Below are 24,991 nucleotides of genomic sequence, written 5' to 3' on the forward strand. Positions count from 1 at the left end.
ATAAACCTTCCTTGGGTGAAAACTAACAGAACAAAACTAAGACGACCAAAATCGGACCTTCCGTTCGCAAGTTATGTACGGTCCCACGAATACCACTGCATTTTTATATATATAGATAAGCGATTGTCCGATCAATAATTATTATCATAATTATTATGAGCTGCAGTGTAAGTAATTCAGTAGAGTGTGATTCAGGAGCCCGAATTTTCTAAAGCTTATTCAAAAAATTTATATTTTTCAGATGTTTCCCTTTTGTGCGATATCATCAGCTTTGTACAATACACCTACAACAAATTTTGAGTCAAACGTCTCTTAAATATAACTGATTTGTTCTTAGATTTATATTGCAGGAAAATTCTGATTCTATTTATAATTCCGTTTGAATAGTCATGATTGATACTGTTTGGCCCCGCATCAATGATTCACGAACCCCTAGAGTTGCACTTAGCATATTAGAGCTTTTCGATTCAAAGGATGCCCGAACCCGTCGTTGTTCTCTTCTCGCAACGACGACGACGACGACGGTCTGCCGAGCGCCCGCCTCGCGGTTCAAGACTCTCCAACGCAGTGGCACAACGCGGCACGGGCCGGGCTACAACAGCAAACAACCACATCGGCGCGCTCTAACCTCTCTGAGACCCCGAAAGCTTCGGCAAATGTTTCGGATTTTTGTGCTCAATTCTACGGACCGCACACGGCACAGAGACGCGCATTTGTGATTTCTTATATTATAAATGCCAAGTACAGAGCTGCATCCGTCTAATTTGCGCGCTGGTAGACATGCGCGAAGCATGTCGGTCGGAAAATTCGTTCCCCAAGAAAAGTAGTGAAAACCTAGCGAGGTGGTGTTAATCCGCGTCCAGAAGCCGTGTCGTTGAAGTCGTTTGATTGGAGTGTTTCTTCGCGGTGTTGGGAAAAATAAACTGTTTGGAGCCGTTGAAGTTGCTGTCGGAAAGGACTTTGAGGAATAATCGAGTGCGCAGTGTCTGAAGCGGTCGTGAAAATGTGGTTAAGATTGTTCATTGGTGAGTTGTTCTTTGATTCTGCTGAACAATGTACATTCTGTAATCTGTTTTGTAATGAAACGTGGGGCATCTTATTACAAATGCATTGAAAACGAAGTATGCTGAAAGGAAGAACAAAGACCTGAAGTTGAAAATTTGACTTGAGGTGGAGTGATCAGCAGTAGCCAATTTGTGAAACTTATATGAAAAAATCTGCTTCGCTCTAGCTCTTTAGTGCTTAGCAGCTGCATCCGCAGAGAAAGTAAAAAAGAATGCTGGAAGCGGCATTTTTTTCACATAGCTGTAGGCATGCCAGAATCGTTCTATCAAGGTGACCAAGGGAAACTCGCTGAACCCGTTTCAGAATGACTTCATATTTTTCTAATTGGTCGGCGTGATTCAAGTGTTGAAGTTAAGACAAATTGTGTGTTGTGTGACGAATATTCGTTTCGATCAAGCAATATTGCAATTGAATTAGTGAAAGTGATTCCTGATCCCATCAAACGAGAAAAAGTTATGTTGGTAACAGTGGTATTGTGGTCGATTATGATCCTGGACTTCTTGATATATCGTCGGTTTGCAGTAATAGGGACACTACTCAAAATTTGTCATTTTTGAGATTTTATTGGCGAGTGATGGGAAGCTGTGTAAACTTTCATCTCACTATGACCCGTTTCAAAATTCATCGAGAATTGCGAGATTTACTTATTTTCATCAGCTTACAACTCAAAATCAGTCAACTTTTTCAATAGTCTTTGAGAACAGCAATCCATGATACAGATAGTACTTCAGGCCAACAACAGGATACAATAATCAAAATTCATTTACTTTTGTCAAATGTTAAGATCAATACGTGAACCAGTAGTATGTGCTTCGAGATTTCTTTTTTTCTGAAAAATCACATTTTTTTTAGTTGTGGGTCATTACACAGTTTTGAAGTTTGAAGGAAAGAAAAATAAGACTTCAATCCTGAATGGCTTGTTCAGTACTTTTTTGACGAAATTAGAACAGCAAAACTATTCCAGTAGTTTCGGTAATCGATTTTACTGAGGCCCAGTACACCAACTGTCAAAATTGTGTGCCAAAGGTAAACAACCCATTATTGCTGTTTTCAACTGTTCTTTTTTGTCAAAAAATTACCGAACACGGTATTCAAATGTAAGTGTATAGCGCTAATTAGACTGTTTCAGAAACTACAAATACACTTTGTTTGTAAAAAATGAACTGTTCTGATGATTTCTACCAAATTCTTTCAGAATACAGCATATTGTGATCCAAATTTTTGTATTCCCTTTCAATTACCATGATATTTTGAGGAACAGTCGAGTTTTCTAACAATTAACTTCGTTCTCCAAATTTGCATTTGCATGTCTTTTATCATATTCGCTTTCTCAACAAGTTGTCCATAAAATGCATTCATCAAAACCTGGGAAAAAATGATAAAGGCGTTTGCACAACATTTTTCCTGATATCAAATTTCCTATTTTTAAAGAGTTTCTATGGAACATAAGAACTACCACACAGTTTCTGAACAGCTTTTGTGAACACATTTAATTTAGACTGATTTTTTTTTCAGCTAATTCGATCCTTCAGATTGCAAAGCTTGTCATATCATAAAAACGAATGCAGTAAGCAGTTAATAGGATATTCGTTTCCTTAACGTTTGTTGCTACCTGTGTTGAAACAAAACAAAAATGCATTGGGAAGGCCCGTAATTATGGTTCTTGATCCAATATTTCAGTAAAAATTACTTGACCAATCAAGAAATATCTTTTCATACCGAAAAAGTAATATTCATTGCGTTTGGAAATTGGATATTTTTCAAATTTTAATCATCTAGTTATCAGAGGCCTGCTTTTTAACTTTTACAAGACACATTAATAAAGTTGATAATTATTTGCTTCGTTAGAATGTTTACCATAAGAGCCGGAAGAAACTTTTTTTTATATTGTGTTCAAATTCAAATGGCAGTCAATCGTTAGGGTATTTATAATTTCTGAAACATTGTAAAATAGCATCTATAATAAAATAAATATGAAGGCACATTAGTTGTATAGAGTAAGGTAGGATAAGAGTACATGTTGAAGTATTTGAGCTCAATTCAAATATTTTTTTTGATGTCAAGAATGCTTGAAATTCTTTTTCAGTCTTTAACTTAAAAAAATATGAAAATTGCTATTTTTCGAAAAATTATGGTATAATATTAGTTTTAGAGCAAAAAGAAAAGTAGTTTGTGGTGGTCCTTCCAACAAGTGTAATAGAGTTGTAATAAATTCGAATACCGTCTTTATTATGGGGTGTTACTAGGCTAAGCTCGAAGATGCTTTGGCATGTATATTTTTTTACAAAATAGATTTGAACATTGTATTTTAAAGCTTGCGCACAGAATCGGTACACTTACAACCGGTTGCAGATCAAAAACGGATTAACCTAGAAAAAAATGTCGAAAGAAGCAAATGAAGCTTATCTATTGTATTTTGTAGGAAAAATAAAAAAATTGCAGTTTTTATTTCCTTAAGATAAAATTCCGATCTGATTGGCATGAATTACACCAATTTTCTTCTGCACAAACCAATTATCGTCGTTACTTGCAAATTTCACAATATACGGGTTGGTATTTCCACAACAAACAAACTTCTATTCTTCAAAGATATGCTCAAAACAAGTTACAACATTGAACTCTTGACAAATATGGTTTACAAGACCATAATCAACGTATTGCCTTATTGTCCATTCACGCTATTTTTTAAGCATAATTTTATTCAAAGTATTTTTTTTAGAAAAAAATATTCCCTGTGATCGTTTTTCTTTTGGATTTACAATTCCCTAATACAAGTGGCCTTACATAATTCATACCGAAACCTGGATTATTTTTGGAATTATTAGCAGTTTTCCTACACAGCATTTGGAAATTAGCAGTCATAAGGCGAACTCCTTCTGATAAACCTGAAATTAGACAGTTTTTATGAGAGAAACAGTAAAGTTAAAAATACACTCTGTTCCATAACTATAGATTCAACCAAAATTTATTTGTTATTTAATCAAAGTGCAACTAATCATTTTATGCACTAGACCACAATAGTTATCCAGGTGCCTTAAACAAATTCCAGTGAAATTTTATTTATTCACTTGATGTACACACAGAAAACTGTAAAATACTAAAACTTCCTTGTTTCACGACTATAGGTCCAAAACGTGTAAATAACACAGCGCAACATTTTTTTTTGTCTCAAGAGCAAACTTATGTGTCTCCGAAGAACTTTGGGCCGCTGAATCCGAATCCGGGCTCAGATTTGCTCTAACACGTCACAATTTTGAGCTATACCTCAATTTATAGGGCAAAATATGCGATTTTGGGCTTTTTTGACAGCAAGCCATGAGGCAAGGAAATATTCTTTTTAACCAATCAATAGATTAATTGGTCAATTAACATCTAAATTAACGGCTCATGCAAAATATTTCGTTTAACCTAATCAAATTTGACAGATTTTAGCATTTTGAGTTAGTATGAAAACTTGCATGCAACTTTTGGAGGGTGACTTGTATGGGAAATATCGTACCTAACATAAATCGCTTAAAACTATCAAATTTGATTAGGTAAAACGAAATATTTTGCATGATTCGTTAATTTAGATGTTAATTGACCAATTAACCTTTTGATTGCTTAAAAAATATTTCCTTGCTCAATGACTTTCTGTCAAAAAAGCCCAAAATCGCATATTTTGCCCTATAAATTGAGGTATAGCTCAAAATTGTGACGTGTTAGAGCAAATCTGAGCCCGGATTCGGATTCAGCGACCCAAAATTCTTCGGAGACACATAAGTTTGCTCTTGAGACAGACAAAAAGTAATTTTTTGTTATGCTGTGTAATTAATTGTGTCTAATCAACGCATTGTTGTCGGTTCAGTGCTAAGTTTTCTTTCGACAATTGACGTGTAATGACATGTAATGTATTACGCCGCATGAAAAATATTTATCTGAAGTTGAGAAAAGAAATATTTTGAAGTGTCGAGATTGTAATTAGTCAGTTCTTAAAATCTCTCGTTAACAGGTTTCATAATGTGGTCATATTTTTTTAAGATCTAATGCAATATGTCAGTAGGAAACAGGAGGACAGAGGAAGAAGTTGACCGTTCGCACAGACAGTACAGTTTTGATGTTCTACAGGTCGAAATCACTTCATTTTGACATCTCTCTTGATACTGTCTCGTTTTTTTTTTCTAGACGTTTACTTCATATGTCGATCGGTATACTCATTCTCGAAAGTTAATAGACCGGGTTTCCTAAAAGCACAATACTCTGGAAAGATGAAGTGCCAACTTTTTTCTTAGTTATGGAGGTTTTCAAATAGGTACTTAATTTCGAGCTCTCTCTATCTTGACGGCACCTTCAATATTCAGATGCTAACTGTTGTTTGTTTGATGATTCAATAGCTTTTTAATGCTTATTTGATTTTCTAGATAATCTTTTCGGATTAATAGATAAGATATATAAAAGATAGTCAGCATGAATCGATCGGAAGGTTTTCTTTTCGTACTAGAGAGATTTACTTAAAGAATCACGTTATTTCTCCTCAAGGAATTTGCGGAGTGGGTTGATGGTAGGACAGCGTTCAACATCGTCAAACTATCTAGACGTTTCAGCATGATAATGTATCTGTTCACATGAGTTGAGCAATCATAGCTTGGTTTCGTATTCAGGTTATGGAATAGCCAGATTGTTGTCCTGATCAGAACCCAATCGTGAAATATGTGGGTGTTGATTATAAGACCAATATATGCAGATAAATAGCTGTATATAAGCGTTCCAGATCTAAAATGTGCAGATGTTCCAGCATGGAATGAAATTTAAGCATCTACAAAGTAGATTTAAAGAAATTCACTTCACTTCCCTTTCGATTTGACGTTTTGCTAACACGCACCGAACTACACAAATTGCCTGTAATTATCGTTTGCATCATTCAGCAACGTGTACACTGGCTAACGTCAAAGCGATCGAACACTAGCGCCTCTGGTGGAACGATCGCGCAAAGCAAATGAAATTTGAGTTGATCGTTAAATGCATGTGCCAAGCTGTTTTGAAGAGTGTTACGTCTGTTTGTCTGTGGTGTAACTAACTGCTAATGTTTAAAATCCGAAACACGCACTGTGGTTTCACTGGACGGGTAAAACTATGTAGGTGTTTATAAATATCGCTTACTGATCGCTATGTTGAGTTTAAAAATTACTATTGTCTTGCGTTACCATACTTAATAAGATTGCAGATAATTTAATAGAGGTATATACGCATTACTCATCATTGACGAATGCTCGCGTAATTCCAATACCGAGATTGACAGGCGTTTGTAACTCGTACATATGTAAGGTAGTCTATATAAAAAAAAGACACTACACCGTCTTCAGCCAGGGGCTGCACAGACTGAACATTACATACACGAGACAACGGACAACACACAGAACACCCAGTGGCCCAACGGAGATTTTTCCGTCTGACGAAAAGGTTTCTCCGACTGGAGCGGGAATCGAACCCGCACTCCGAGGCTTACGAAACGCCTAGACGACTGACGCCGCTAACCCCACGGCCACGAAGCCCACGAAAACATGAACCAAAATAAATAAAGTTTCTGGATAATTACACATTTCTTGCCTTATAACAATGGAGTTGATTCAGTTACAGACCGACTGATTAAAGTATGTTCAGAAAATATACTATTTAACGCTTATCACACTTATAATTTAAAAAAAAACTTCATGTTATTGATTCTTTCATTGGTTTTTCACAATAAAATAATAGCATGAAACAAACTCACCAATCATGTGCATTTATCTCCAGCGCTGGTTAGTGGTTGTACACAGCTTTTGCCGCGTGAATGCCGCTTGCGCGCGAACCAAAAACCCACACACCAAGTCGGCACGTAACTATGTTATTTTCAACAACTAGAACAGAAGTGCAGCGATGATTTGACCTAACGACCTAATGACCTTCGCCGAATTGCCTGATACTATCTACTCTGGACATAACATTTTGTTGTTTTTTTGTGTGAATTGTATAACATTTAATCATCCCCGTGACTTTACAGTCACGGCAATTATTTGAGTGGTTGAACTTTCACCTGTCATGTCATTAACGAGCAGTCATTCTGTATCTACTTCTTAATGGCTTTACACTCTCGCCGAAACTTAGCCTGCCTCAAAACGAACTTAGTGTTCTACTTTGAAAACTTCTACAGTTATACATTTTAAAAAATAAATATGAATTCACTTGTTTATCTATTGGCCAACTAGAGAGCCTAGCATTCGAATAAAAATAATGCTCAAGCATGTTGTTTGACTCGATCGATTTTTCACCAGTGTCAAACAGATGTTTTGTTCATTCCTTATCAAATAGTTGACCCTGATGTGTATCCTCAGGCCTCAAGAGGATCGATGATTACCCAATTTTTCAGTGTGGATATCGGAAAGAACTGTAGTTCGAGTATAGTGACATTTCTATCATTCTTTAGGATGGGGGACGTAACTGGCGACGATCAATCGTTAACTTTTTGCTTTTTCCATACATATTTGTGTATGGAATCTATTTTCGCAATACTTAAGTTAGACGTTTTCAAGTACTTCCTTATTGAAAATTACCCCTCATAATATTACGTAAACTAAATTTTTGTTTGCTCGATGCCATTTAGCTATTATGATGCTACCAGACATGTGTGCACTTAGCTAAGTCTGTTGATGCATACAATGGAACGATTACAACCTCAGGAAGATTGAACCGGGCGGAAATTTAAGAAGAAGTCATTACGTAGGGGTTTCCCTTTTCATAGAAAATTTAAATGCAGGAAAAAGTAACAACAAACAGACCCCCAGCTGTCTTCCCATGTATCGACGCCCAGACAGCACAGCCAGCAGCGGCAGGTGCGGCCTATTCGATGTCTCTATCTAATTCAGCGTTGCCATCGATTACCCGCTGCCTTCGTTGGGCCGGACGGGGCATGTGGGTCTCTTCACACGTTTGCTGTGAAAAATGTTTCCGAGCCAAAACCAACGGCAACGGCGGCGGTAATAATGGTGGGAAAGTTCCTGCACCAAGCTTCTGCTGTACCGATGTACTGTATACTGGTGTACATGTTTTCTTGTTTTGTCTAACCGCTCCATGTTACACCCGACTGCCCGAGTTTTCGTAGTTCTGCGCAGAGGCTGAACACTGTTGCACTCGCACGGCAAAGATGCACCTTGACGTTAGCTTAGAAAGGAGTCAAGAAGTTACCTCATCGTTGTCGTCGCCGCCGTCGTACTGATCCTGTTTGGAGATCGGCTTTTGGAGACGCTTGTTCGAACTACGCTGGCCGGATCGTCTAGAGCTCGTGATCGGTGGGGCCTACATTTTCCCTCCCGTCGTTGGTGGATTGGCTTTCGTTACGGATAATTATTACGAAACAGGTTATTATGCGATCGTCTTCGTCGGGTGGCCGATGAAGATGGCCTTTTTACATTGTTCTCGCAAAAAGATTTGCATTGGCAAACGTGAGCACCGTGTTCGATTTTTTTTTTCTGATAGCCTAGAAAATTATCTGCATTGTGTTGAGCAGGTTACGAACCAACGTTATGCTTGTCTGGTTATATAGAAATATTATATGACTGTTGAATTTAAATTCAAAATTTAACAATAAACAGAACCGGAAAATTTATGATTTTATTTCATTCAAGTACATATTAATGCAACACCATTTGATCATGTAAACAATTTGGAATTTTTATGAAAATCTGTGCAATCTTTCATTTTACACAAGTCCACTCCGAAATTCATCGAGAAACGAGAGATTTGCGCATTTTGATCAGTTTTATATAACAAGGGAAGAACTCAAAATCAGTCAATTTTCTCAATAGTCGTTGAAAAATATTAATCCAAAAACCATGAAACAGACGATTGATGATAAATAACGTCGTCACTTCCGTGCAAAAGAAGCTCAACTTAAAATATATGGATTTCCAGAGAAAAAAAAAGTTGGAAAATGGGAGCTCTCACATCATCTTCTACTAATTCTCATATTCAATTCTTCATTATACATAAAAAAGTTAGTTCATAGTTTTTTTTTTAACTCGGAAAGCTGGTGATCATTTCGTACCCTTAATGCTAGAACTAGGTAACTCGAAATTTGACGTTTTTGAGTTGAATATACCATTCTATCGAGCTTTTTGAGCTCTATAATATATCCAAAGACCAATGAAATACGATTATAAACGACGAAAATATTCACCATTTTCAAAACTCGGTATCTCAGTGTAGAATACAAGAATTGAGTGCTATAACTAGGTAATTGAGAAAATCATATCTATTTCCAATCGCACAGGTTAAAATCTATCTGACGCTTGGACGTGGAAATGTTTCTAGTTATTCTTTTGTTAGTAGATTGAAAATCTACTACTGTTTATCATTTTAGGCTTTAAAACTTAAAATATTTTACTTGTATTGATTAAGCTAAAAACTGCGATTGTTCGTAAACGATTATTTTATGAACATTTTGAGGTGTCATGTGATATAGCAGGCATCCTAGCAAATTCAGTAATTACACGTTAATTTCAATATGTGAATATGTGTATGCATACTGCAACAAGAAAACTGAAAAGAATGATATCAATAGTGGTAAACACTAGGTTTCTCAGAACATCTCCTCCATTATTTATGTTGGATTTTGAGTGCTATAACTGGGTAACTCGAATTTTTTTCAACCATTAAATAAATTTTGTTGTTTTTATCAAAGGTTTAAACCAAAATAGTTCAATACTTTTTCTTTTAGCAGAAAGAGTAGAAGCTGAATAAGCAATCAATGCTAAAAAATAACTATTTTCAAGGCTCCATACCTTTGGAACAACTGCATGAAAAATTGTAAAATTTTCAAAGTAGTTTTTCTCGAAACTATGATTTTTGAGTTACCTAGTTCTAGCATTAAGGGGACGATTTTTAGTTCAGAATCATGCCCTGAGTTTGAGATCTTGAAGGGATCAAAAATACAATAGAGCTGTTTTTTTAACTTCCCCAACAAGGCTGGTGATAAGAAATCGACAGGATGTTTACAACCCGAAAAGCATATTAAATCAAAAAGGAATACGAAGAGGAAAAAAAAATAGAAATTCATCCGCATAGTTTTTTTTCAGAATTTCCATTAGGATTTTTTCTGAAACTTTAGCATTAGCATTAAGCGAGTCGCACAAATTCGTAGGTGGTACAGTCCTAGACCGCTGTTATGAGGGTTGCCTCCTTCCAGTCCGAACCAAGGCACAGAGATTTGGGACTAATCTCTGACTCTTAGACAAGACTGACGCAATCCTCCAATGGTCGAGCACTGCCCTGGCCACGTCCTGGCGACTGCTGAGGAATGGGAAAGGATGGTTAGTTTTTGACACATATGAAAAATGTAGACAACTCTACGATCTCTCAGGCCTAGGTGTCACGGGAATTTGGGTGTTGTTAGTGGAAGGGTAAACTCCAAAGGATACGATTGGTTTACGTTCAGGCACACCATTGTTAGACTGCTTAGAATCAGTTGTCTGCCCAATTCATCCTGATTTCCTCGTCATCTTGTTGGCATTTGGTTGACTTACTTGATTCTTCGGTTGACAATCTGAAATATAAAATAATATTAACATCGTACGTCAAATAAGCTACATATTAGTGATACGCTCGCCACAATTACATGTTTTTAAAATATTATTTATATCGTACGATACATTTACCTGAATCCTGCTGAAATAAAATGTCAATTAGCAGTACATTGAAACACAAATACTACAAAACACAAGGAAAAGAGCATCAAACTTTGATCTTGGAATATTTAAAAATACGGTAAATATCAAGATCAAAATTTGATTTGGTAGATCTTACACCGCAACGCACCGTTCTAAGGTGATCTACCCACGTTACATTTTCTTTCTAGTCTAGTCTAGTCTACACATACACAGCCATTCATTGAAAGAATCCTGGAAAATGATAGAATCTACTACTTCTACAATTTTTCTTGTCATTATTAATGCTTGCAGTACATCGAAAATGCATTACAAGCATTAAAGCGGCCAGGTCTACTGTGCAGCGTTATTGATTCGACAATAAAACCATTAAGGCGGGGACATGTCGTACCAACCGCTCAGTTTTGTATAGAAAGCCAAAAGTCGGTGGGGGTGACGATGCTAAGGGCCGATTTCTTCACCCGGGCTTAAATTTTAAACCAGGCTTAGCAACATTTTAAGACGGACTTAAGGTGAAACGGGACGCCGTGTTATTTTTCCTATCTTGCCTCTCTTTCTAACAATTTGACTCGCGATTTTGATGATGGTAATCTCGAGTTCTATTGCACTGAAGATGATGAAAAACAATCAGCATGTGCAGTGCAAGTGAGCATACACAATGATAGGTTTTTGTTGCAAAATATGAAGTAGAATCTGAGATTACCATCTTAGTAGCAACAGAGCAATGGCGGATATTTACCCGTCCGTCCCGTCCGCCCTTAACTTTTTTTCAATTTCTTCACCTCGGCTTAACCTCTAAACCCGGTTTAATAAAGCTACGGTTTACGTTAAGTGTGGCTTATTTTAAGCGGTGCTCTGAGGTGGCTTAGCAGCGCTAAGCCAGGCTTAAGCCGTAAATTACAGAGTTTGGGTTCCTTCACCTGCTTCGTAAATAAATTTTTGAAACGGCAGAAAATATTTTTTAAGAAACATGTACATTTAGGAACGAGAAAATTGTAAAACGTTTGGTTACGGATGGAGACGATGATAAAAAAAATCACAACCTATAGCCGGCGGGTCGTCAATATGAATATATACACATCGGGTTTGGGACAATCAAGTTTTTACATTAGATTGAAAGCCTTCAAAAGGCACCGTGTTGATAGTTTTGGAAATTTGTCATACTGATTTGGAAGTCGCATTGAAGTTTCTATTTATTTCAACCCGGTCCTTCCATAATTTAAGGCACAATAAACATTTTCGTCTCTTATGGTTTAAGAGATATATTTTTTTTACAAACAAACTTAGGATGACACTCAAAAAACTTCTAATACCTTTATTGCATTATTGCAATTGTTTGGTATAGTAGGATAAACTAGTCCGTTGTGATACGGCTAGTATGAATCAAATTTCATAGTGCTGAGTTGCAAAATAGTTATTTTGTAATTACGTTGTGAAAAGTAGAACATTTCAGTAGGCTGAAATATGCTGAACTGGCCTACTTTTCACCCCTGATGCAAGTGTGCTGAAAAGTACTACTTTTCGGCACTCTTAAGAGTGTTGAAAAGTAGTACTTTTCGGCACTTTTGTTCGTACGCACTTTTAACTTACCACCATGCCTTCCGAAGATTCAGCCTCTGCCTCTACATCTACTGAGCAGCTCGAATCCGAATCAGGACAATTTCAATTCGGATTCGAACTACAAATCAAGTGTAGAGGCTGCTGCTGAATCGGCTTTTGCTTTTGCCTGCACATAACTGTTTGACAACGAGAACTCGATCATTGTGACGCCTACACACTAAGATTCTGATTTTCCAGCTCAGTAATTTTTTCGCTGAGTTCTGTATTTTTTAAATCTATTTACTGAGTTCTCAACAGCAGATTTAACTCGGTACACTCGGTAATCAATATTTACCGATCATCAGTAACGATATTTACCGTTCATCTGTCATTTTTGACAGTTCATTTGCAGAGCTCGTTAACTTATTTACAGAGTATTCAGTAAAAGGGATAACCGAGTGTACCGAGTTAAATCTGCTGTTGAAAACTCAGTAAAAAGATGGGGAAAATACCGAGCTGATCTTAGTGTGTACTACACCAGAGCCTACCTGATCAAACAAAAAACTACGCCGACAGCATGAGCGCGCGCATGTGGTTCCTACTGCAAGGTACATGTTTGTGTAACTAGAAAAGATCGCACTAAATGGGTATTTTTCGTAATTCCAAAAAAATTTGTATGCAACTCGTTGCAAAGCTCGATTTTTTCAGCACTCGTCGTATTTATCCAACTCGGCAAGCCTCGTTGGATAAATGTACGACTCGTGCTGAAAAAATCATCATTTTGCAACTTGTTGCATAAATAACTATTATGCAATTCAGTATCATAATTTCTATTTTATTAAACTCATTTTGGTATCGTAATGGCCAACTTTTCCGAACTGGTTCATAATGAAATGAGTTGTATTATGAAAAATAGTTGCATAATGTTCATAATGCAACTTATTTCAGAAATATGAAACTCAAGCAAAAATCCATAATAAGTTCCTGACAGAATTACTAGCTTGCTATAGAGTTTCAGGTGAAATGTCTAGAAAATCTTTGATGGAAATCCCGGATCAATTTTTATAAAAAAAATGTTTGCGAAAACTTCTCGATGTCTTTAACCCTCCCTTGGCATTAAAGTCATTTTTGACCCAAACCGTTAGTGAGGAAGGTTAAGGATTTCTCCACAAGTTTCTTCTGCAACATTCTTAAGGAATCTATAGATTCCATAAAAAATATATCTTCATTTTTTGAAGAAAATCTCTCAAGACTCAACCATGTTTTTGTAAATAAATTCGAATCGAAACTCTTCCAAATTATAGGTCATAAGTTTGCTGACTGAAATTACACATTCAGTAGAACCTCAAAACTTCTAAAGTCCAAAAGAAATTCTTGCAATTTTTCTAAGAAAATTCTTCAAAATGGTTTCGAATATATCGGGCACATTTTTTTATCTGTATTAACCCTCTAATACTAATTTTTGATCTAAATATCATTTTTCGTCATCTTAAATCGATTTAAACATGTTTTGGAAGATAATTAATTTTAATTATTGATTTCTTGAATTTCAGTTTTTGATTTTTCTAATTTTTATTTTTGAACACACTTTATATTTTTCCTGGAAGCCAATTTGGGGAACGAATTTTTTTAGATGAAAACATTTTAAGATTTTATGATTATTGTTGAAATATTATTATTTTAAATTTTTTTCGCAGAAAATTTTATTTTCCGTGTAATTTCAAGGAAAATAATTTAAGAGTGTATTCGATTCCCTTATACTATTAAACAAGGATAGAATGATTTGGGAAAAATTTGAAATATGTTAATTGTAGCGATTCAATACAAAATAAACAATGACTTCTAAAAGGTGACTAAAACTTCAATTTTTCAATGATTTTTAAAAAATGTAAATACGCTTTAAAATACACCAAAAACCATTTTGTGATATACAGAACAGTCCTAAATATCAGCCAAAAATATATAAAAAAAAAGATTTTCCACGAAGCAAAAATTACAAAAATGCTCAAACTATACCCCGTCTAAAGGCGGGATTGGGTATTAGAGGGTTAACGAGGTTTTTAGCCCTAGGCTAGTTCATCTCGGGACCCACGCTTTACTTCCCTTCCGAAGGAAGAACTCACATTTTGTGAGTTTGTCGGGAGTGGGATTCGATCCCAGGTCCTCGGCGTGATAGTCAAGTGTTTTAACCATCACACCAGGTCCGCTCCACATCTGGCACAATTAAACAAGAATGTTCCTGCAATTATTTTAAGAGCTTCGTAAAAAATCTTCGGAATACCTTCGAGAATTTTCTTCAGCAATAAACACGAACTATTTGACACTCCATTCTACAGAGAACATTCTTCAGATTTCTGGCAACGATTTTCTCCAGGATTTCCGGAAAATATCTTATGCAATGCAACTGGACAAGATTAACTAGTTCAAATGAAAAAATAGTTACAAGTTTTGGAAGAAATTTGAAATCTTATTTGCTGATAAAAAGCATCTTGCCATATTCCTAAATATGATGAAAATCTAACTTAGAAACAGTGTTGAGAATACTCACTTGCAAGAGTGATATTCACTTGCTTCTATCTCAGTCCAGAAGCATGCTTTCAAAAAATGATGTTTGAAGGGCTTTTAGATTGTGGTTTAATCTAAAAGTTTGCCAAATAAAGTAAAGGTCGCATACGCATACCAAAGTTGTGAGAGAGCTGTGAGTACGAGGTGAGTAAAATTCGTGTAATTTATACTCACCGTGTGCTCACAGCTGTTTCACGGTTTTGGTATGCGTCTGCGACCTTTACTTTATTCAGAAAACTTTTAGAGTGAATTACAATCTAAAAGCCCTTCAAACATCATTTTTTGTTAGCATGCTTCTGGACTGAGATAGAAGCAAGTGAGTATAACTTTTCCCTAGTGAGTATTCTCAACACTGCTTAGAAATGTTTCATGTACTACTTGTTTTCTTGTTCCATATTCTTATTCATGTAGTAAGATTTTGTGTGGACCTGGGGCCATGACCCCCTGCGTTCCCTAAATCCGGCCATGAACGTTCACAATTATTTCATTTTCTCAATTAACCCTCCTAAGATGTTAGGATTTTCACACAACGATGACCTTGTGTACGTTCAGCGTGCCTTTCTGGGTCATATTGAACCCAACACCCTACTAGGGTTAAGATGTTAATTTTCTCGATTGTGACATCATTGAGAGAAGGTCTTAAACGGTAGTCTATTTTATGCGTTTTGGGTGACTGTTTTTCAACGGCTGTTGAGAATGTTTACAGATTTTAAGTTGTACCCGCTGCACAAAATTGATAAAAAATCCACGAATCTTTGCGAGATGTAAGTTTACATAGATTCATTCTTCTTCTTCTTTCTGGCTCGACGTTTCAGCTGGAACATGGCCTGCCTCACTTCAACTTAGTGTTCTTCGAGCACTCCCACAGTAATTAATTGCAGGGCTTTCTTTGCCTGCCATTGCATGAATTTGTATATTGTAAGGCAAGTACAATGATACACTATGCCCAGGGCAGTCGAGAAAAGTTCCCGACCGGAACGGGAATCGAACCCGCCGTCTCCGGATTGGCGATCCAAAGCCTTACTACTAGGCTAACTGGAGACCCATAGATCCCTATCATTTGCTATCAAATCCTCAAAAAATTGCAATTTTTGAGTTGTGGCCCTATTGTTCGAAAGCGACGATATACTGGTTGCTAAGTATACATACCAGCAACGGCGCGCGCCGAGGCGCCAAAAGCCATGGCCTAAAGCCGTATACAATTTATTAAGTGTCATTCAATGCAGTAACCGGAAGCTTTGTGGCGCATGCCTTATAGGTTATCTGCATGCATGTAGGCTGCAAACACATTTGCTGCATTGCAAATTCAACTCAGTGTTAGGACTGACAGGCTAGATTAGATTAATGGCTTCTCGGTCAGATGCTTTCACTTGCTTGGGTGAATGTGCATAGCTCGTCGCCATGATGAAGATCGGGTATGGCTCAATTAGTTTTGCTTTGGTACAGATTCACAGGTTCAATTTGGATAGCACATTTCTCCACTTTGTTGGAGCTACTTGTTGTGTTGATTTCCAACTGGAATCGCGTATTTTGTGTATCTCGAGCAAGCTTTTTCTCTCGTAATCTGTTAAGGTGTAGTACATGAACAACTTGGGAACTGGTTATGTTAACAGGTTATCACCTACCAGAATTCAATACAACCCGTTGCGAACAAGTTACCGCATGTACCGGTAGATTTGAAAACAACTCTGTTTAGTGACTGAGCTATTATTGATTTGTGGAATGCTTAATTACACTTTTGCATAAACCCAGAAGGGGTATTTTCGGCCTTGGCCGCCTTTAAACGACAGTCCAACGGTTAGAACACCTACAGCCGTCGCTAAATATTGAAGTATAACACGTTCTCGACTTAAAGACTGAGAAAGCCACCCAAAAGATCGATATAACACATATATTTTCATTGTTTGGGCAATAACCTTGTCAGTATTTTAGTACCGTTTATAGATTAGGTAGACTGGTAAGTGTAAATCTGACCAAGTACTGAGAACTACACGAAATCTCAAAATTTTCTTCTGTGAACAATGTGCCATAAGCGATGTATTGGGTCTATGTGGTTGTGGGTAGATCCTAAATGTTGTTTTTATTAACTCAAGAAACTTATTGTCTCTTCGATTCATCTAGCTTTCAGAAAAAAATTCTGCACTCGTTATTATAACATATGCCGATTAAGCACCCATTAAACTGCACCGAATAAACGTAATCGAAGTTAATCAGTTTGATAGCTTTGGCCTAACGTACGGCCCGGATGTGCTCCACACTTCCTCGTACAGTTGATTTAATTTTTCGCCGCGAATGTAAGCACAGAGAAAACCTTTCGTCGGCATCGACATTGACCGCCGGCGCCGACATCCCACCATCGTCACGGTGTGGTGCTCAATTGCATACACTCAACGCGTCATCGTAGCAGAGCTGTTGTGTAGTAGGTTAGGTTTGCTAAAAGTAAAAAGAGCGATCTTACTTGGGTAGAAATGAGACACGTTTGGTCAACTGGTTATCCGATAGAGTGAATACAAATTAGCCGGGATTGATCGTTGCAGCTGTTTCATAATGGTGTGTGAATCCCGTGAAGGTGATGACGAGCTAACGGCCTAACAAGATATATGTGAAGAAAGCAGTGGTTAATATTATTACATCAATAATGTGCTTGACTAGTAGCGTGATGTTGGGAGATTAATTATATACCTTTTGTATAAAGTTATTGATAGATGGCCACCGACAATTTATTCTCCGTCAATCTGGATTTAGAGTCGAATATGTTATTACATCTATTGTAGGGTGTATTATTAATTTATTGATTTATTATAAAAAATTACTGAATGCTTCGTTACATAATATGTATCTATAGTTGCCACTTGCAGTCACCAATATTCAGAAGGTATGCACAATAAATCTTGGATCGGAGAAAACGGAGAGATGTGGGCTTCGTGGCCGTGCGGCTAGAGGCATCAGTCATCTAGGCATTTCGTAAGCCTCGGAGTATGGGTTCGATTCCCGCTGCAGCCGGGGAAAACTTTTCGTCAAACGGAAAATTCTCCGTTATGGATGTTATGTGTGTTGTCCGTTGTCTTATGTTTGTGCTTGTTTAGTCTATACAACCTATGGTTGAAGACGGTGTAGTGTCTTTTATTTATTTAGATTGGTTTTACTAGGAGTGCGAAAAAAATAAGGAAGTGAAGAATACAATGTGGGCGGTCATGCTGCAGCATGGAATCACACCGGGTTGTGGAACAATACAGACAGAAAACGTCACCTGAAGGTAGCGGAATGTATGGAAACTGATGTGCTTTTCCAGTTTCATGAAGCATGGAAGATCTTGCAGATGTTCAACGTGATCAAAATGTGGAAACAGAACTTCTTCTTCAAGGCATAATGTCCCAAATGAGACAACACCTGCTTCTATGATTGCCTAATGTTCTATGACTTCCTCAGCTTCCTCTGCCAATCAGCCATTTTGCATGTGTATATCGTAAGGCAGAGACGAAGATACTCTATGCTTGAGGAAGTGAAGGAAATTTCCATTACTAAAAGTTCTTGGACCGACTAGAAATCGAACCCGCCACCCTCATTTTGGTCATGCTGAATACCCCACGCCTTTTCAGCTGTGGCTATGAGCCCCCCTTCCCAGTGTTGGGAATTCTCACTTGCAAATAGTTATATTCGCTTGCTACTATCTCAGTTCAGAAGCATGCTTTAAGCGGTGTTTGAAGAACTTTTACATTGTTGTTTTATTTGAAAGTTTGGCGAATACCAACTAAAATCGTGAGAGAACTGTTAACACGAGGTGAGTATGAATTACACTCACGTCGTGGAGAATCATCTTCATAGCTCTTTCAAGACTTTAGTATACGTGTGTGAATTTTCCTTTATTCGGAAAACTTCTACATAAGGCTCCAATGTTAAATTCCTTTAACAGGGGAGCGGTCGCGTCGTATACTGATTCCACGCACCGTGAGAAATACACGCTTGTGGTACACAGCGTGACCTTGGTGTCGTTGAGGGCTGAGACGAGACTCGCGAAGAGAAAGAAAATCAACTTCAAATACAACTGTCACGAAATGTCACTTGTAGCTCGTTTGATTACGTTTCCTTAAACGATGAAAATATTGCTATCCGAGATAAATTATAACGGCAAAATTCACACCGAGCGGCATTTTCTTTAGTTGTGCTTGGCGATGCAAAAATTTACCTCAACATGATTTTGTACGTGAGTGGGATTCCGTTACACTGCATGTGAGATGATGCGGCCACGTACGTGTTTGAACCACCAGCCCAAATTATAATGTCAACACAGATAGAAGGAAAAAAAAATAACAAGCTGGAGAAAAAGAAGACCGTCTCCGCAAGTCTCGTCTCAGGTTGACGGTGGTCGAACACGCGACTGCTCGAGGGTTAAACACCGTTTGTTGACAGCACGCTTCTGAGCTGAGCTATTAGCAAGTCAGTAAAATTTGTTGCAAGTGAGTGTTTCCAACACTGTTGTGTTCTTGGTTTCCGAAGCAAAGAGATGGTCGCTACCTAGACTATAACTCGGAGAGCCCGCATACCCACAAGGTGAACACGATGATCGCGCTCATCGATCGAGCACTCAAGCTGACGGACACCGATCGAAGGGAGGAAAGCATTGGAATGGTTAAAAAGATTCTTCGCAACAATAACTACCCGGGGGATCTCATAAAACGAACGTTGCGAGAACGAGTCCATCTGCTGTACAACACGATGGAGAATGAGAGGAAAAAAGAGGAACCAAAAAAGTACGTGTCTATCCCATACATCCCGGGTCTCAGCGAAAAAGTGAGAAAAACGTTGAAGAAACACGACATCACGGCTTCATTCAAACCTTGTGATAAGGTGAAAAACACGGTTTTCACCAAACTGAAGGATGCCATACCACCAATGAAGGAAACAAACGTGGTATATTCAATTCCTTGTGGGGCATGCGAAGCAAAGGAATACATAGGACAAACGTCGCAAACCTTAGACAAGCGCATTGCGACATAGAAACTCTGTACGCACCAACGCATCAGCTACGGGACTCACCCAACACGCGGTCGACAACGGTCATCGCTTCGACTTCTCCAGAACTCACATTCTGGAGAGAATCGAAAATTACGCGAGCAGACTAACAGCCGAGGTGATCCACATTAAGATAAATAAAGACACGACGGTTAATTTGCAGCGTGACGTAGATGGGTTCTCTAACACATATAACAACTTGATTAATAAATTGAAAGACGAACAGCACCGAACGCAACGACGACGATACAGAGAAGTGACATAGATTAGATAATTAGAATTAAGAACACCGCCGTAGAAGACGAACGGGCGGCGGAATTGTAAGTGTTATGTATTTCTTGTCAACTGTTTTGTGTTAATTCTTGAAATTTGAATATGTTTATAATTTGTGATTTCTTTTATTTTTTTTCTCATGTGTTTATAATAGTTTCTGATGATGACCGAAAAAATAAAAAAGTAGGTTGAAACGTTAAATGGTTTTTTATATGACATTCAACATCACCGAGAAAAAAAAAAAAAAAAAAAAAAAAAAAAAAAAAAAAACAAAAGGGTCGCCTCCACAGGCACGTTCTCCGGTTAGTATAGTCGAAGATATGAATCTACAAATTCCCTCGTTGATTATAGTTGAAATACTTTACAATACCTAAATAACAACAAGGCGGCAGGTATTATAGGTGGTATTGCAGCCGAACTCATCAAAATATCACTTATAATGTAGGGTAAGGCAGAGTAAGATGCCTTTGTTAACTTGCATCGTCTTCAATGCTAAATAGCCTCATTTGTTAGGCATTGAAAGTGGCAACAGCAACTAAACAATGTTTGCTTGATACTTCAGCATAATTGTTTACTAATATGATGCATTTGTGTCGATTTTTAGCGATTTTAAAAACTGGTTCGTAAAACGGAAGTGGTTCAAAAAGGCCATCTACCATGGGGTTAAGATGCCACTTTATGACGACATTAAAAAATGACGTCCATCATTTTTTCGGGCATTTCAGACCCCTTCCCCCCACTGTCACCCTTTCTCGCATACTCAATACATAAAGATGATCGTCATATTTGAATGAACCCTAACATGGGTAGCGTAGACATCAACAACCATGCGCCTCCATGTGTTTCTCAATCTCCTTTGAAACACACACAGTGGGGTTCAGGGATGTCGTCTCACTTATTTTTCCTGGGGTAGTATTCAGGTGACAGCCGCTTGCCATTAACCTGTAGTAATAATCAAATCACATTAAGGAATGATTTTATGAATTGTGCCATTTTACCTCACCAGTGCATTTTGGGCCTTATGGTTCCCATACTCCATTTATCTGTACAGTAGATTGTCAGGGTCTGGAAGATGGAAGCTACCAGAGGGCTTCTTAACTTAGAGCTTCCGCTATCAATCACATGTGTATATCATTTGACAGTTAGAAAGATACTCTATTCCCATGAAAATCAAGGAAATTTCCGTTATAAAAAGTTCACAGAATTGAACCCGCGACCCTCAGCATAGTCATGCTGATTACCCACACCATAAAACCTGTGGCTATAGGGGGCCTTTCCATAGCCAATTCTGTATCTTTGTCTATCAAAGGTGAGTAAGGATGTTACTTGGGTTTACCTACAAGTAATAGTGTGAGCTGAGCATCTTCACATAATCATCGTTCCAAATGCAGTTAACAAAGTGTTGTCTGTGCAAATAATGAATGAGTTTGTGAGAAGTTATTGAACTTGCATTTTTATGGTTGCTCGACAACGGGCGAGAAAATTATCAGCAATTCCTACCTACTCAACACAGATTTCCTAATCACAGAAAAAAATTTTCAAAGCATTCTGCCTATGCAAAAACATTTGTATTATGTATCTAAAAATGTTATAAATAAACTTTGTATTTAATAGATATAGTAACAGCAATCTGTATCTATATAATATACTGCCATATTGTAAAAAAATAATGGACTTGTAAATAAAAGTATGTACTCCTATATTGTTCAAATTCTGTGGGAATGATCTTTACCAAAAATAAGACCCGTAATTTTTTGTATCGCTATTAGGGCGACCATTTTCAAAATAGGGTAATCCGAAAAACGGCAATTCTCATTTTTTGTAATGTTTGAACCTTTGAATCAATTGACCAATTTGCAATCTTTATTCACGAATGAAAAGAATATTAGTTCTAAATTTAAGATAAAATATCGCAAACAAAAATTAGTAAACTTCAATATGCAAAAATTGGTACAACAATTTTTTTATATTTTTCAACGAATGTATTTTTTTTACATAACATATCAAAAAATTAGAAATGTTCTTCAAGTCGATTTTGAGCTGCATTTTTTGAAAATTTCAAGTTCTGTGCTCATATACGTATGGAATGACTGCGTCTCCATCACTTTAAAAATGCCGTTAATTTTATTTATTTTAATATATGTAGTAGTAAAACAATACCAGCGAATTCGCCTGATGCAGAGTGATAATCCTCCAATAATTGCTTCAGGAACTCTTTCAGCAGTTCTTTCTGAATGTCTACATAAATTCCTTCTGATTTGCCCACGGAAGTTTCTTCTCACATTCCTTCTAGAGTTTTTTCTAAGATTCAATCAGGAGCTTCTTCTGGAATTCCTCCAGGAGTGCCTTCAAATATTGATCCAAGAGTTCTTTCTAAGATTTCACCAGAGGTTCCTCCGAGGGACCCCCGGGAGTTTCTGCTGAAATTATTCCAGCGGGTTTTTCTAGTGTTCCTCCAGCAATTACTTCTGCAAATCCACTAAAAGTTTTTTTTCTTGGATTCGTCAAGAAATTCCTTAGGATTTTCTGTTTTGTGAATTCCTCTAGTAGTTCCTTCTGATAATTCTTCAAAAGTTTCTGTTCACGCCCAAGCGAGAACGGAGCGCCATGTGACATCTCCATATGTTGTGGAAACGACGAGACACAGAAACCCGCCGAAACACCCAGAAACACCGGGAAGCAACGACGCGGACGCGTCGAACGGGCACGAGATGCGAACTCACCCGAGAGAGTGTCATCATCATCATCATCACCCAGCAGGGAGAGCGACGACGACCGTCATTATTGCAACAGAGAGCGATGACGACCATCGCAAGCGAGAGAGAGAGAGAGCGGCAGCGCCAGCGACGACCAGCGCGACTGCTCGCGTTGCGTTGAGAGTAACCACCGCGCGCCGCACCGCACCGGAGCACGTGATGGTCCAGCGTGTTCGCGCGAGTGCGCGAACTTTCTAGATTTAAGTTTGTTGCCTTATATAAGCAGCGCAGTTGCGCAAGCGAAGTTAGTTATAATTTTGATCCCGCGAAATAAACATCTAAGTGTTAAGTAGTAAGTGAAGTGTAAAAGTGAGTTTTGCTTACCAAATCCGAATCCCACAGTCCAACCAGTGGAGTGGAAGGGACCTAAACCGAGTGAGTTAGGTTCACCGTGCTATAGCTACAGGACTAGCCAAGAGTGAGTTTACCCACTAGTGCTGCAGCTACCGTCATACCCAGTCAGAGCCTGGAGGAGGCTCTAACATTGGTCCTTCGAGCCGGATCTGCGAGCCAGGACGGTTACCACCGTGGAATACAGTGTGAAACCCTACCGAGAAGTGTGTCACCGAAACCAAAAGTGTGAAACCATACCGAGTGCTATCGAAGTTGAACTGAAACGTGAACACTGAACCGACCGTAGTGAGATTGAACTGAGACCGCAGTGAAAGTGTGTTGTGAACCGAAACCAAGAAAAACTGTGAACTGTATCAGTGCGAGAAAGATGATGAAAATGTCGGTCGGTCGAACGCCGATTAAAGCGACGGTGGATCCCGAGCAGGTGAAGATGCTCATCCACCAACGCGGAACTGTGAAGGGTAAAGTGACGAAAATCCACAGTACGCTGGAGAGCGCTGAAGACCATCCGGAGTTAGTGAGTGTGCCACTGCTGAAAGTGTTCCAGAAGAAGTTGGAGATGCACTACAGTGAATATGAGGCAATCCATCGTGAAGTGTTGTCAGTGACGCCGCCATCCAAGGTTGAAGAGCAGGATGAAAAGCTGGAGGAGTTTGACAAACTGCACACCGATGCCTTGGTCAGGCTGGAGCAGCTGATGGAGAGTCTCACCAAGCAACCTGCCACCGCGAATGTCAACGCTGGGACAGCACCTCCCGTTGTGGTGCAGCAATCCCTCAAAGCTCCGATACCCTGCTTTGATGGGAAGACCGAGAACTGGCCAAAGTTCAAGGCAATGTTTTCGGACGTGGTGTGCAACAGCAGCGACTCGGATGCCGTCAAATTGCATCACTTGGACAAGGCCCTTGTCGGTGATGCCGCCGGACTCATCAACGCCAAGATGATTACCGACAACAACTTCAAGGAAGTTTGGAGGCAGCTGACCGAACAGTTCGAGAACCCGAGAGTGATTGTGGACACCCACGTCGAGGGATTGATTCGTCTGAAGCCGATAGCGAAGGGAAGCTACAAGGATCTTCTGGAGCTGATCAAGACCTGCGAGCGTCACGTAGCTGGGCTGGAGTACCAGGGACTGAAGGTGGATACCCTCTCCGGCATCCTCATCACCAAGCTGCTGACGTCGCGGTTGGACGACCACACCCTTCAGCTGTGGGAGCGCAACCAGAAGCACGGTAAGTTACCCGACTTCAGCGATACGATGCGGTTCTTGAAAGGTGAGTGTCAAATACTTGAACGATTCCAACATTCTCGCCACTCTTCGAAAGATACTCCACCTAAGCCTCAACCCAAGTCTTTCAACCAAAAGGTCCATTCTGTCACATCCTCAAACCAATCCAGTCAATGTCAGTTTTGCAATGAAGACCATCGTCATTATGAATGCCCGAAGTTTAACCAAATGTCTGTTTCTGAGCGTATCATCAAGGTGAAGGAGTTGAAGATCTGCTTCAATTGCCTTCGGCCTGGACATCGAGTTATCGATTGTTCCACCAAAAGAGTTTGCGCGAAGTGTAAGAAGCGACACCATACGCTTCTACACGAAGAATCTTCGTTGAAGCCCCAGTCTGAATCCCTCCCTCAGAAGAACGATTCTCCAAAGGTTAACGCGGAAGTGAGCAATACACCCAAACCCCCAACGTCAGCAGCCCCAAATACCTCGTGCTCGTGCAGTAATCCCCAAACTGTGAAAAC

The 24,991-nt window shown here is 38.6% G+C and overlaps 1 protein-coding gene across 1 annotated transcript in view; it reads left to right on the forward strand.

Moving 5' to 3' along the window:
- The first annotated feature begins 594 nt into the window (after positions 1 to 594).
- LOC109406160 (uncharacterized) overlaps positions 595 to 24,991 on the forward strand; it is a 50,495-nt gene continuing 26,098 nt past the window's right edge. The window contains exon 1 of the mRNA XM_029862593.2: positions 595 to 1,025. Within this exon, the coding sequence (XP_029718453.2) occupies positions 1,004 to 1,025 (22 nt within the window). The 5' untranslated portion in view covers positions 595 to 1,003. The remainder of the gene's footprint in view (positions 1,026 to 24,991) is intronic.

The sequence above is a fragment of the Aedes albopictus genome, chromosome 3 (assembly GCF_035046485.1).
Source record: "Aedes albopictus strain Foshan chromosome 3, AalbF5, whole genome shotgun sequence".
NCBI classification, from domain to species: Eukaryota; Metazoa; Arthropoda; class Insecta; order Diptera; family Culicidae; genus Aedes; species Aedes albopictus.